At 30.1% G+C, this 13,076-nt stretch overlaps 2 protein-coding genes across 5 annotated transcripts in view; one reads left to right on the forward strand and one right to left on the reverse strand.

Annotated features, from left to right (window-relative positions):
* The first annotated feature begins 2,373 nt into the window (after positions 1-2,373).
* Positions 2,374-5,598, forward strand: LOC129912219 (uncharacterized). The gene is made up of 3 exons (XM_055990364.1): positions 2,374-2,701; positions 4,876-4,953; positions 5,021-5,598. Exons 1-3 carry the CDS (start codon positions 2,538-2,540, stop codon positions 5,397-5,399), a joined length of 621 nt encoding a protein of 206 aa, XP_055846339.1. The 5' UTR covers positions 2,374-2,537; the 3' UTR covers positions 5,400-5,598.
* Positions 5,599-8,568: 2,970 nt separating this feature from the next.
* LOC129908369 (uncharacterized) overlaps positions 8,569-13,076 on the reverse strand; it is a 34,903-nt gene continuing 30,395 nt past the window's right edge. For 3 of the 4 annotated variants that reach the window (XM_055984815.1, XM_055984816.1, XM_055984817.1), the window contains 5 exons: positions 11,609-11,665; positions 11,154-11,417; positions 10,909-11,088; positions 10,477-10,843; positions 8,569-8,909 (listed from right to left, as the gene is read on the reverse strand). In XM_055984815.1, coding sequence (XP_055840790.1) covers positions 8,905-8,909; positions 10,477-10,843; positions 10,909-11,088; positions 11,154-11,417; positions 11,609-11,665 — 873 coding nt within the window. In that variant the 3' untranslated portion in view covers positions 8,569-8,904. The remainder of the gene's footprint in view (positions 8,910-10,476; positions 10,844-10,908; positions 11,089-11,153; positions 11,418-11,608; positions 11,666-13,076) is intronic. The other variant, XM_055984818.1, reaches the window with a different exon arrangement.

Here is a 13,076-nt window from a genome sequence, read left to right on the forward strand (position 1 = left end):
GAATTTCCTAGACAATCTTTTGGCATCAATTAATTTATGAAATTTAAGAAAAATTTTTGAAAAAAATTTGTTTTTGTTCACAAAAATCTTCAATTAAATTTAAAAAATCAAAACGGCAACACCGGCAATTTTTAATCTATAGACTTTAAAGTATTTTTAATTACCGACGTTTGAAAAAAAAGATCATCAAAATCTAAGCTGTTCGGCCGGGTTCCCTAATATTGCCAATTTTTGAGCTTTAGTTACTCCACTAAAACAACAAAAAAGGGTTAAAGAGGAAAATGTATTAAAACGAAATGGAATATGAAAATAATTTATATTTTATAGAGAAGACTTTTTAAATAAAACAAAAGCTTAAGATAAGAATTAAAACAGCGTAAAAAAATAAAAGTTTGAAAAAATGGGATAAAATAAAATAAAATCAAATCTGCAGATTTTGATTTTCGGCATTAAATGGGACTTGAAATCCGTTCAGAATGTCAAGCTTGTTGGGAATTTCCTGTATAGGGGATCCCAAAAGTAATAATTTAAAATACATACATATCTCAAATTCTTACCATTTTCGATTAAATGCACTTCTTGTGAAATTTCGAAAAATTCCTACTTTAAAACAATATTTTACTTCCCCTCTTCATAAGTGATTTTTGTTTTTACAAACGTTCACTAAGACATTGGTAAATAAGAATCAATTATTTAATCAAAACATTATTTATTTTGTTCGACATATCGCTACAAATTAGTAGTTTTGTTTTAATGAAACTCAATTTCTTACTTTTATTTTAGAGCAACACCCTAAAAAATAAATTGTTTTTTTTTTTGTAACTGGTTTATCATTTTTATAACTTGCCTAGTAAAAAAACAAAAATAAATAATGAACAGCGGAGTCAAAATACTGTTTTAAAGTAGGAATTTTTCGAAATTTCACAAGAAGTGCATTTAATCGAAAACCGTAAATATTTGGGATAGACAAGTTACCAAATTTTAAGAGCCCTTTAAATAGCCTATCAGAATATTTCATTTGAATCATTAATTTTGAGACACCCTGTAGATGACAGAAAAAAAAAAGATTTTCAAACATTTTTGGAAAATTTATATTTTATACATTTTTGACAGTAAATCAAAATGGCGCAAATATGCGCAAAATTTTATTTTCATTCCTTAATTTTGAGTAAAATGAGATTCTAAATTCATTCATAACTCAACATCGGCAGTCCTCAGCAAAGGAGAAATCTACAATTGAAAATTAAAGTTGGTCAAATTACTTCCCATTAATTGTTATTTTTTTCAAACAATCAATTTAAAGTAGGTACATTCAAAAACAAATAACGGATTTATAAAGTAGAGATTCTGACCTTTTTATTTATATACAACACTTATAAGGTTTCTTCACAAACTTTTGAGAAAACTAAGTTTAAATTGTTAAATAAAATAGGACGAAAAACAATAAAAATTGAAAATGTAAGGTTCGAGACTCATTTTAAGTACTTTTATCCAAAATATATTAAAAACAATGTATGCTATCATAATTGCGCACATTTCTATTATGCTAAACAATCATTACTTTTTTGAAATGATCACATTTGTTAAAACCAATTTTGAGATGGTTTTGGTTGTTTGGTCCCATTGTACGTCCCCAAATTGAAAAACGTGTAATTCATGAACTCATTGGACATATAACTATCTTTCTTTTTTTTCCTATATAAATTTATTATGGAAGTTAAACTTTCAAACTTAAAGAATATACTTTTTTAATGTTTTGTCGTTTAGGGTATGGAAAAAAAAAACAGAAAATGGCAAAATATCAAGAAAAAAACTCTTTATGAAGTTGAATTAGAAGTAATAATACTTCTTAGCTTCCTTTTTAATAACATCCTCGAAAATGGTCTATTTTGCAAAAAGAAAGGCAATATGGTTAATACTTATTTGGCATAAGGCAGTTTCTTTTAATAAAAGAAAAACCAAAACGACGACCCTCGTGATATGATTTGATGTGTCATTAAAGGCTCGTACGAATTCTATTTACACATTAAAAATAAACAATAAAAAAAAATAAAACATTAACCATTAACCAAACATCAAACACCTTACACTCTATCTACTTTTAACAAGACTCTTCTAAACTATATTTAACTTAACAAAAGATAATACTTCACATTATAAAAAACTATTCACATCTTAATGCGAGTGACGTGTCAAAATAACTACTTCCCGAGTCCCTATAAAACCAATATAACCGAACAACAACGAAACAAATTTAAAGTAGTAAAAACGAGTTAAATTAATTAGAGTATCATTTAGTGAAAAAATAAATTAGCAACTTTTGAACAACAGTATTATAAAAGCTTATGAAGTATCATATTTTAAATTCATTTCAACACCATCAGTCAGTCTTAAATATTGTTAAAAGAAATTGTGAATTGGCTGTATTCACTTTTGAAAAAAATATATTTAAAAATTTATAAAGTACAAAAATCAGAACAAATAAAAATCCAAACAAATAAAAATATCTCTATAGTGCAGCTTAATAAAATAAAAAAATGAATCAGTTACAAAGAATTGCAATAATGACAGTATTTTGTGCAGCCATCTGGGCAAATACAATTGGAATACCTGTGCTACCTGTCCTAGATGAATCCTCGGGAATTGACAATGAAACAATCGAGGGTTTGAGAGCAAGTGTAAATGATACACCGAAAAATCTGTGAGTACTATTAATTAATTGGGGAACAATTGTTTGAAATTTTTAACTTTAAAGTAGTTAAGATTTTAAACTTTGAAAATGTGATTGGAAATAAAATATTTTTTTTTTTTTTTTTGTTATTTACATTTTTGCATGTTGTGTAACATTTAATCGCTGATAAAAGCTGTTGGTACTTGTGCTTTATCAAAATTTTCAACCATCTTTTCTTGAGTTAACTTAATTGATTTCAAATACAAATATAAATTGTTATTTTCTAAACAAAAGGTTAAACACCAATTACATATTACTTTTCTGTGAAGCAGGCAGAGCAATTCAACCATGAGTGTGTAAATATAACAAACATTGTATTTTTAAATGATTGATATTGACATAAATTTTACGTTTGCTCAAAATTACAATGAACAATAAACAGAATCGCATATAATAACAATTTTAAAATGTTATCTATACTATTAATTGTTACACCTGGAATGCGACAACCCTCTTCCACGTGACTGCAAAAACTTCCGCATTATTTATCAGTCCAGAAATGATTTTTTGATCTTTGGTTACTTTAACCCTCGAGGACTAGTTGTCGACAAAAATATGATGCTCAGAATTTCAACGGTTCTGGCATTAAGAAGGGTTAACAAGTTAACATTACCTAATTTAAGTTTAGTATATGAATACGAAATAAAAAGAAAGGTAGGCCTAAAAACTCCTGGTACAAGCAAATGCAAAAACACCAGCATTCAGTTGGCCTCAGAAACGGAACAATACAAAACCGGGAGGCTTGCCGCCGATTTCTGAGGTCAACCCGGCGAACCCCACAGGCGGATCACTAGTGTGAAGCAGTAACGTGGGAAGGTTATGATCCCCTCGACATCGAGATCATAACAGCGCCGAGAAAAAAGGAAGAAGAAGAAGATATGAATATGTAATACCCTTTTCCTTCGAATTCAGCACACACAATTTTCTGAAAGACTTTCAATCAAGATTTTTCTGACAAAACGGCGGCACTGATTGGTATTCAGTTTTTTTTTGTTTAACTCGAAAACCAAACTTATCTTTTAAAATGGTTTAAGGACATTTTTTATCAAAATTAGTTTGTTCAAAAATGTTAAAACTTATTTTGACTAAAAATCAATGAAAATAAAATGCATGACTAAGTCTACTTAGAGCACGTACTTGCTCTTATGGTTAATGTTGCTTTAGAAGGTTTAAGCTTTTTATATCTAAGCTTCTTAAAAGAAAAATTTTAATTTAATTTTTTCAATAATTTTATAAGAAATGTAAACAAAGTATTAAGAGTTAATTTTTAAATTACGAAAACACCCTTTTCTGGTTTTTTTTTTCAATTTTTTTTTTTTTTTTAATCCAAAAAATTGAGCAAATCGTTTTGGAGAAAATCAGATTTCAAAATAACGGTTCTATGCGAGGTACCGTTAATAACGATTTTTGAAAAAAAAAAACTTTTATTCATGAAAAGATAGACCTTGTCTAAGAACAAATAGATACTTGAATTTTTTTTTTAATAAAATTGTAGGACCAGTTTTTGAAGAAATTAAACTTTTCCAAAATTGGTATATGACAGGTACCTACCGTTATATTTGGTCCAGAAAAATTAATTTCAAAAACCCTCTGTACAGGATCCAAAAACTGCTACATTTCAAGTTTGAAGTAGATCGGCCCATCTTCTTCAATAAACAGAAGAAAATCACAAAAACGCATTTTTCAAAATAGCGCCAAACCACACTTTTTTTTGTAAAATCGTTTTTGTTCTATATTTGCCTTAATATGAAATATAAAATTTAAATTATTTCCAAAAATTCTCAGATGGTTCAACTATCCATGTAGTAAAAATTTAGATTTTTGCCAAAAAGAAAGAACAAAATCAAGACGACACCGAAGGAAATGTTTTGCCCTTTTCAATGAATCGTCGTAAATTTATCAAATTAACAATTATTTAACAATTATTCAATATTAATTATGACTTATCACCGAAAACCCCTTATTTGCGATGATACATTAAGGGGAGAAAGATCTCCTTCGTTTAATTTCCGTATTGACTCAAGTAAACTTTTTTTTATAATCTTCAATTAAAAATTTCAATAAAATTTTCGATAAAAATAAATAAAACAGAATAATACTGGATTTGGATTCCAAATAAACTCAAACTTATCTTCATTTTCCAGATACGTTGTGAAAGCAGTGGTCTATGAAATAGGTATTCTAACAGATGAAGATGAAAACGATACTTCCAGTATTGAAAGGTAAAAAACTTCTGATTCCAAATCCAAACATTTTTAACTAAACAAAAATATGTACATATCTTTTCAGCCAAGAACGTGTAGATCTGACCTTCTTTGATGCTCACAGAAATAGCAGTCACATCGATCTTGGTAATATTCCACTTCCCATTCAAACAAATGTTAGCGGCCAAGTTCTTACGGGAATTGCACCAGTCAATATTGGTGCATTCAGTAATCCCAATGAGCTATTAAACACACTACCTCTTACTGGAACCATCGTTAATCTGACACATAGTGATACATCATACTTCCAACTGTCAACTCACAATATCAGTGAAAGTGAAAAACCTCAGGTCCTTACTCAAGAGGAAATTGCCCAAATTCCTGATGCAGCTAATATTTTCCCATCACTCAAACATGAAAGTGATGAGATTTCGAAAAATTCAGTTCCTTCAGATGATGACTAGAGATTTTGTACACTATAGCTATAGTCTAGTTAGCAAGTGCTTGAAGAACGGTTTAGCACTCTAGTTTTAATTAGGCTTAAATCTTCATCAACATTCATCTTCTTCCTCACAAAACAAAGACTGTAAATTTCTCTAATTTTTTTTTCTCATCATCATAAGTTTGTTAATAAAAATAATAATACAATCCTATAGAACATTTTACATTGTTGTAAGAAGTGATAATTTTATTGTTTACTCATTTTTTTATGAAGAGCCTTAGGTACTCGAGTAACAATCAAGTTTGAAGGCAATGTGTCTAATTCTGAAGCATCAATTGATTTGATCCACGAAAGAACTTCTTCTGACGCCTTTGTTTTCAATAAATCTAAAAAATTCGATATATTTGGTGGATTTTCTCCAAATTCATTGCGAAAATTACGAAGATACAGGTAAGAATTGATAAGATATTCATCTGGAAGAGTACCATCACTCGCTAGAACTATTACGGTTGAGATTACATTTTCTAGCAAGCAAGCCATTAAAGTGGAATCTTGTTGCATAGTTTTGTTATTTTCAAAGTTTTTCAGAGCGTAATCGACACGCCTCTTCCAACCCACGCGTGATGTTGTCTCAGCATAATTTGAAGCATTTTCATCTGTTAGTTGAATTATTTTAGACTTTGCTTGTTTCGACTCTTCGCTATTGCATTGGTTTTCCCATTCGGGCAGTATATGAGGCACGTAGAAATTTCTGTTTACGTATGATTTTTGTTCGTCAGACATTATATTTTTTTTTTTGCAATTTTCACTTTTATTAATTTTGGAATATTCGAATGAGTGACTGTGACTTTAAAAACTGTGCCGACAAATAGCAAGTTTGTGAAATAAAAACAGTACAGTGAAAATTCACCAAAATAAGAGAATGAAGATTCTCGTTTCGTGAAAGCTTGTTTAAACGCCGTACGTGTAAACGTACCCAGTCTCCCCTATTTTATGCTGTATCAAAAGCGTTAACTCCATATCACCAACTTAAAAAACTTTAGGACTCACAGTGTGGTACAACGCCCGGCACCAGCGCAATTGCTGCCCCACGCCCAATTTTTTTCTAGCATTTTATACGATTTTTTCAGGTTTATTTTCCTTTTTTCAAAATGGCAAAATAACAGAAGTTTTCTGGCAAAAAAGCAAGAATTCTGGTTATTCCAAAAAAGATTGCACTTTTTCCCTAGGAAGCCAGAGTTTGAAGATTTTTGTATGCCTTAAAAAAAAAATCAGGCGTATTTTCCTGGAGCCAAATTGGTATGGTAGGTATGGTAAAGAAATATTCGGCCCTAGCGAGGTATCCGTCGCAGCGGAAATTTGTCCGATTTCCTACGGAAGCACACCTCGAAGCAAAATTCGTATGAAATCGGATACCTCGCTAGGGCCGATTAATCGACACAACGAAATTTTCCAAAAAAAATCATTTGACCGTTTTCAAAAATTGTTTTTTCAAACCATTGATTTTTTTTTTTTTTTTTTTTTTTTTTTTTTTTTTTTTTTTTTGAAAAATTGAATTGAATGAAAAATTTTTTGTTTTAATATAATTTTTACAAAAACTTTTTTTTCACAAAAGATTAAAATTTCCCTGGGAATGTTTCCCATTTTTTAAACATGGGAACCAAAATGATCATCAAAAATTTCCCTCGGAATTTATTCGTATCGGCAATACATTTTTAAGTGAAATAACACTTTTATTTCATTCCGTAGAAATAAAATGTTCCCTGGAAATAAATTCTGAAGGAGATGCACGATTGCACAAAAAATTCCGAGTAAGAAAAAATATTTCTAGGGAAACACAATTCTACTGGAGATTCACGATAGATGAGTTTAACTAATTCCTCTCTAGCTCTTAAACTAATAGCCCAGACCAATTAGGAAATGAAATCGCATTTTTTTCCGAACAAATTTTTTTCATGGAATGTGTTCGGGTGTATGTCTCTGTCTTAAAAATTAATTTGTTGGGATGACATGATGTCAGGAGGGTCAAAATGAACTACGAAATTCTTCCCAGAGTACAAAAGGTATCATGAAATTTAAATACACCGTACTATGATTAAATTTTCTCCATACATTTGCGCTCCACCTTAATGTATATGGATAGTGAAAATCTTAATTTTCGTTATTCTATCACATTTGAGTTTGAATACTGGTCTGATTATGATGAAGATTTGGTTGAAATGTGTTTGTCAGAGTAAGTCTTCGAGCTGATGATATGATGTATCAGTACAGTGCTGAAAGTCGCAAAAAAAAAATCAACAAAGAATAACAAATAAAAGACAACACCCACCCCAGACCTGTTCAGCGGTATGGGATGGGTGTTGACCCAATATTCACCAAACAATGCAAAATATGAGCGTTTAGTTTTAAAAACAAAAAAACATAAGATATCATTTTTAATTAAATTTTATTTCTTAATTTTTTTTTCTCCTAATGCTGGTTTTCTTTTCTCCTCAAATTTATTACAAGAAATTTTTTTGTTTGACGGTATGCACGGCAAATATTTGTTTTAATTTAAATATATATTTATATGTATTAATAATATTATTTTATGCACTAAAAATTAATTTCTTTTCTGTTATATTTTATCGTTAAATAAGTTTCATAAATCAGAATAGTTTAAAGTAATTTTATTTTATTTATCGTTATAATAAAATTATAACATTTATTCGTATTTCATTTGTGTATCTAAAAATTTAGATTTTGTTTATTTTTTGTTTTTGTATCAACATTTAATGCAAGTTCTTTGTTTGTTTGTTTTCTCTATTTATGATTTCTTATATTTTTTTGTAATTTTTTATTTATTTTATGCTACATCATGAGAAACAAATGCTTTGTGGATGTGCATTTAATGATGTTTACTTAACCTTAAAAAATGTTTGTTCTTTGTATTAAAAAAAAAATATCTTTACATTATAAATAATTATATTACAGAGTTACCCATTTAAGTTTTTTTTATATTTTTTTTTTTGCAAATGGGATTTATATATTTTTTTTTGTTTTTTTTTTTTTTTTATTTTAAATAGTATGTTGTATTGAATATAATAGAATAATCCTAAACATAAGCTTATATGTCTAATAAAAAGAGAATTTAAAGATATATTATCTGATAAACATAAAGAGAACTTAAATTAAAATGAAACAAATTAAAATCATTCAAAAAAAGGGACAAACCAATCGATAGTTTATTTATTGTTTTTTGTTTTATCTTTTAATTTAAATTATATGTATATATGCAAAATTTACTATTTTTTGTTTTTATATTCTACATACATATTATAAAGTTTTTTTTTATGAATTACAAAAAAAAAAACGAGCAGAGGTTTGTTAATTAAAAATATAAATGTACGAATGTTTGCAAATATATTTCGGCCAGTTAACGCTCTGCTGAAGTCCTCCTTTGAGAATTCCTGTCGCTTTGACTGGAGAGCACTCATATGGCCGATTTATTTATTGTGAATTTACACACTCTAATAACGAGGTTTTCTTTAATCTAAAAATAAACAAAAAAATTAAATTGGTTAGTTAAAGTTCAAATAAAACTATTGTGATAAGATTGATTGCTGAAAATCGTGATCTGAACCAAGAAAATAAATTTTTAGCACACTAGGCGAGATGACATTTTAAAAGAAAAAAAAAGAAAAAACAGATATAGTTTATCATTTTTTGTTTATTGGGAATTGGTTTTAGTTAAAATAGAACTACTTTTTGCCCACTTATCTTGTAAACAGGCAGACATCACGATCGTAAAAGCCAATCTTCTTTGTCTAAGCAGCCAAAAATGGGGATTGGTACAAATACTAGGATCTAAACTCGTTGCTGGTTTACTACTTAAAAGATAACAGAGTCTCTGTGATGGTTTTTTCTCTGGATCCCCATCTGGTTTGAGTTGACATACTAACAAAAACTCAACTTGGAACGAGGAAAAGACTTTTAAACTTAGTGGCAAGTATAAACGATAGTTTTTTGGAAAATGACTCAAAGAAGTCGGTGACTGTTTGTCACCGACAATAATAGATTTCATAATTTATTTGACCAATCACTTAATTTATCTTCTAAATTTCAATCAAATTTTTACTCGATTTTGTAATGTATTTATTTATTTATCATGTAAATTGAAGCTAGTATTTAGCTGTACTAAATAAATAAATAAAGACAAGCTTATACACAATAAACTCTTAATTAGTATGGGAGTGTATGCCAACCTAAACGAAATTGGAGGGACAAACAAAATAAATCTCCACTTGATACCAAGAGAACGAGGAAGCGTGTTATAATTGAGGGCAGACGCAAAGACTCCCCTAATAGGACCGACGAGGAAACAGAAGTACATACAATTTCTCAAAACTACTTAGGTAAACCGAGGCAGGAACTAACACCAAGTGTGCTTATAGTACTGCATCAGTACTTTAAGTAGAAATAATCTTAGGATCATCACAACTTTTTTCAAGGTCACTGCAATCAAAGAAGGCACCTTAATATTCCTGTTCTAGAAAATAGTGACATATGAAAATTCTGCAACCAGCAAGAGGAGAACCAGACCAAAATCTGGACAAGTGAAATGCACTAATACATTAAAAATATTTATACATTTGATATACTACAAAGCTGAATAGGGGGCATTTACATTGTATGGAAGTTTCCCGTGTACTAAAATCAAGTTGGCGGGAGAGAACCAAAGTACTGAGGTACAAAAGATCAATAGGTTGCAGTGAATCTTACACCGCTAAAATAATTAATTCATGCTATAAGAATATGGAAAAGATTTCAATCAACCCGTATTTTGCGTTCTGCGCTTGCCTGTGTGATAATCGTGGTCACGTGCAGTTGAGCTCTCAGGCTTAGAAACGACAAAGAACTTTTCAAAAAGTTAAAAATGCAACGGTTGAGATAGCTGAGACATGTGGTAAGTATGTCTTCCCTGATGTAAAACTTGACAGAGGAATATCTCATTTTTCGAAGTTCGGATAGTTTCATCACATCATATTTTTTAATAGAAATTAGAGAAAGGCTAACACATTTAAAAAGTGAAATTTTAATTACTTTTTCAATTAACTTACCAATAACATGACTTTCGATATTATTCATTGATGATCGAGTTTTAGACGCCGGCTGTGGAATAATTGTTATTTCATCGTTAATCTTGAGTGGCTTAAGCAACGTATCGTTTGCCGCTGACAAACCACTTCGACTACTACTACCACTGCTTCCACTATTATTCGCCATGCTTGTATTGCCGCTATTGTTCTTTTTGCCGTCCATTGCCTTTTTGGCAACCGTGCTGTGGGCGGTATACACATGCGTTTCAAATTGTTTATACATGCCAAAGGTCGCTGTACAAACTGTACATTTGTAGGATAGATGTGCAGGTTTAAGAGTCATATGATGGTCACGGGATACATGATTGAGCAGTTTCCATTGATACATCTATGAATGAAAACACGAGTTATAAAAATGTTTTCAAAACAAAGATTTAAAATTCAAGTATTCACCCTTCCACAAACAGGACATCGACCAGCATCTTTGCCTTTATTGGCGGCTTCCTGCATTGAGCTTGTTACCAAACCATGAGAGCCAAGCAAATGTCTCTCGAGTCCTTGGTCGGTGAAAAATCTAAACTGACATTTCTGGCAATTTAAAGGCGGTCGATTATAGATCATCTTCGGGTGAATCTACAATGAAAATTGTTATTTATTATTTTGTTTATTTGTAATTATTAATTTTAGGGTATATTTACCTTAACTTTGTGCATCCATTGCATATGATTTCGTAGTTGTTCCAGATCCTTAATGTAACCATCACATATTTCACATATAACAAACTGTGCCTTGTTCCCACTTAAATTCTGTCCAGGTTTCATTCCTGCTGGGGGCATTTTATTTGCAGCAGCTGCTTGTGCTTGTGATTGAGCCTGTTGCGAGCTACTTTGACGAGGTAGAGGTGTGATTGAAATGCTTGGTTGACCAGTTTGATTCTTCTTAGCTGTTCCTACATTTGCTGCCTGAAATATTTAACATACATAAAAATTAAAGTCTTTGAATAAGAGAATAAATCAAGGAACTAATAAGCTAGCATTGGCAAAAAAAAATAAAAAAGATAATAAACACACATTGGTGTATAAATACTAGCTTTTAGTTGTAAATAATTCACTATGAGGAAAGAACCACTATATTTTGTTGCTTCTGAACCTACCTGAAGTGTTAGGGTATTTTGGGTTGTTGGCAGGATGGCTATACCCGAACCCGTTACCTACGTGGACAAATAAAATTAATGGCGTTCATTAAAATTTTTAGATTTTAGGTTTGAAATCGGAGCGACATTAATGGTATGTATTCCTGATTAAACGCGAGAGATTTTTTTTAAATGAAAAATGTTATGTGTGTTAATATGAGGCAAAGTACACAAATGGTTAGTAAGCTTATGAAAACGTTTAATTTTTTTTGACCCTGCAAGGTTATCCTTATTTAGCGCGCACCAAAATAATCCTTCGTCGAATGGACCATTCATCTTAAAACATACAAACTACCCACACTTTCGTGATTTTGATTCTGAAATTTGTATACTATATTTTTCCGATTTCAAACAAATCGGAGAAAAATGCTTTTGAAACGGATACCTCGATAAGTCGATATACATATGTCTGTTTTAGATTGTTATTTAAGTTTGCACCATGTTTTCTTGTGAGCAATTTTAATCACGCACGAAAAAAACTACAACATAGGGGAGAGTGGGGCACTTTTGAACACGGGGCACATTTGAACACTTCATATAAAATTTTAGTTTATCAATCTTTTTTAGAAGTTATTCGATATTTGAACCCTTCAACACCATATCCATAAACGTCAATGACTTTCCTTGGTTATCTCAGCTGGCTTTAAGATTTATAGGTGGAAGGTGATTTATATAGTGCCTTTGCATTATTTCAGTTTTTTAGTTGTAAGAGTTTAAAAAAAATTTGGTGCGTGATTTCAAAACGCAATACCATTTTTTTAATGCCTAATAAATTTTTAACTAAATCGCTGTGAATTTTTGAATAAATATATTAATGTTTTATATTTATTAAACATTTTATATCGTTGAAAAAGTTGGGGCAGTTTTGAACAAGTGTGATGGGGCACTTTTGAACATGTTAAAAACCGCCCGAGCAGTTTGTATCAGGCATTTTAAGGACACTTGGAATGTGTTTCATTTAATAAATCGTAATTTTATTATAAAAAGAATAATAAAATTAGCATTTGTGGGCAAAATTAAAGAAAAAAATGGAAATATGTACAACACTATTTAAGATTTTAAAAAAATGCCTGAATTCTTCAAGTTCCACTAGACTGATCTCGATAAGAACTTGATTATATACCGCTTAAGCGGTATAGAAATTAAAGTCAAGCTGCCTTCACTTATTAACGCTCCTGGTACATGAAGAACATCCGCTTTGTTAACATTTTTTGCATTTAATGTCTAGAAATATAGGTTGATCACAAAATAAATCTATTTTACTCTGAGAAGCATAAATGGTATGTATTCCATTTTTCTAAGTTATGTTTTATATGAATTTTTCTTATTTTTTGTTTTTCTTTTCAACTAATAAATTTGAGAACTATAGTTTAAATTTTAAGGTTATTTTTTCATTTTTTTCATTTTTTTTTATTTTTTGGTTCCTTGA

Source organism: Episyrphus balteatus, chromosome 2 (assembly GCF_945859705.1).
Source record: "Episyrphus balteatus chromosome 2, idEpiBalt1.1, whole genome shotgun sequence".
NCBI classification, from domain to species: Eukaryota; Metazoa; Arthropoda; class Insecta; order Diptera; family Syrphidae; genus Episyrphus; species Episyrphus balteatus.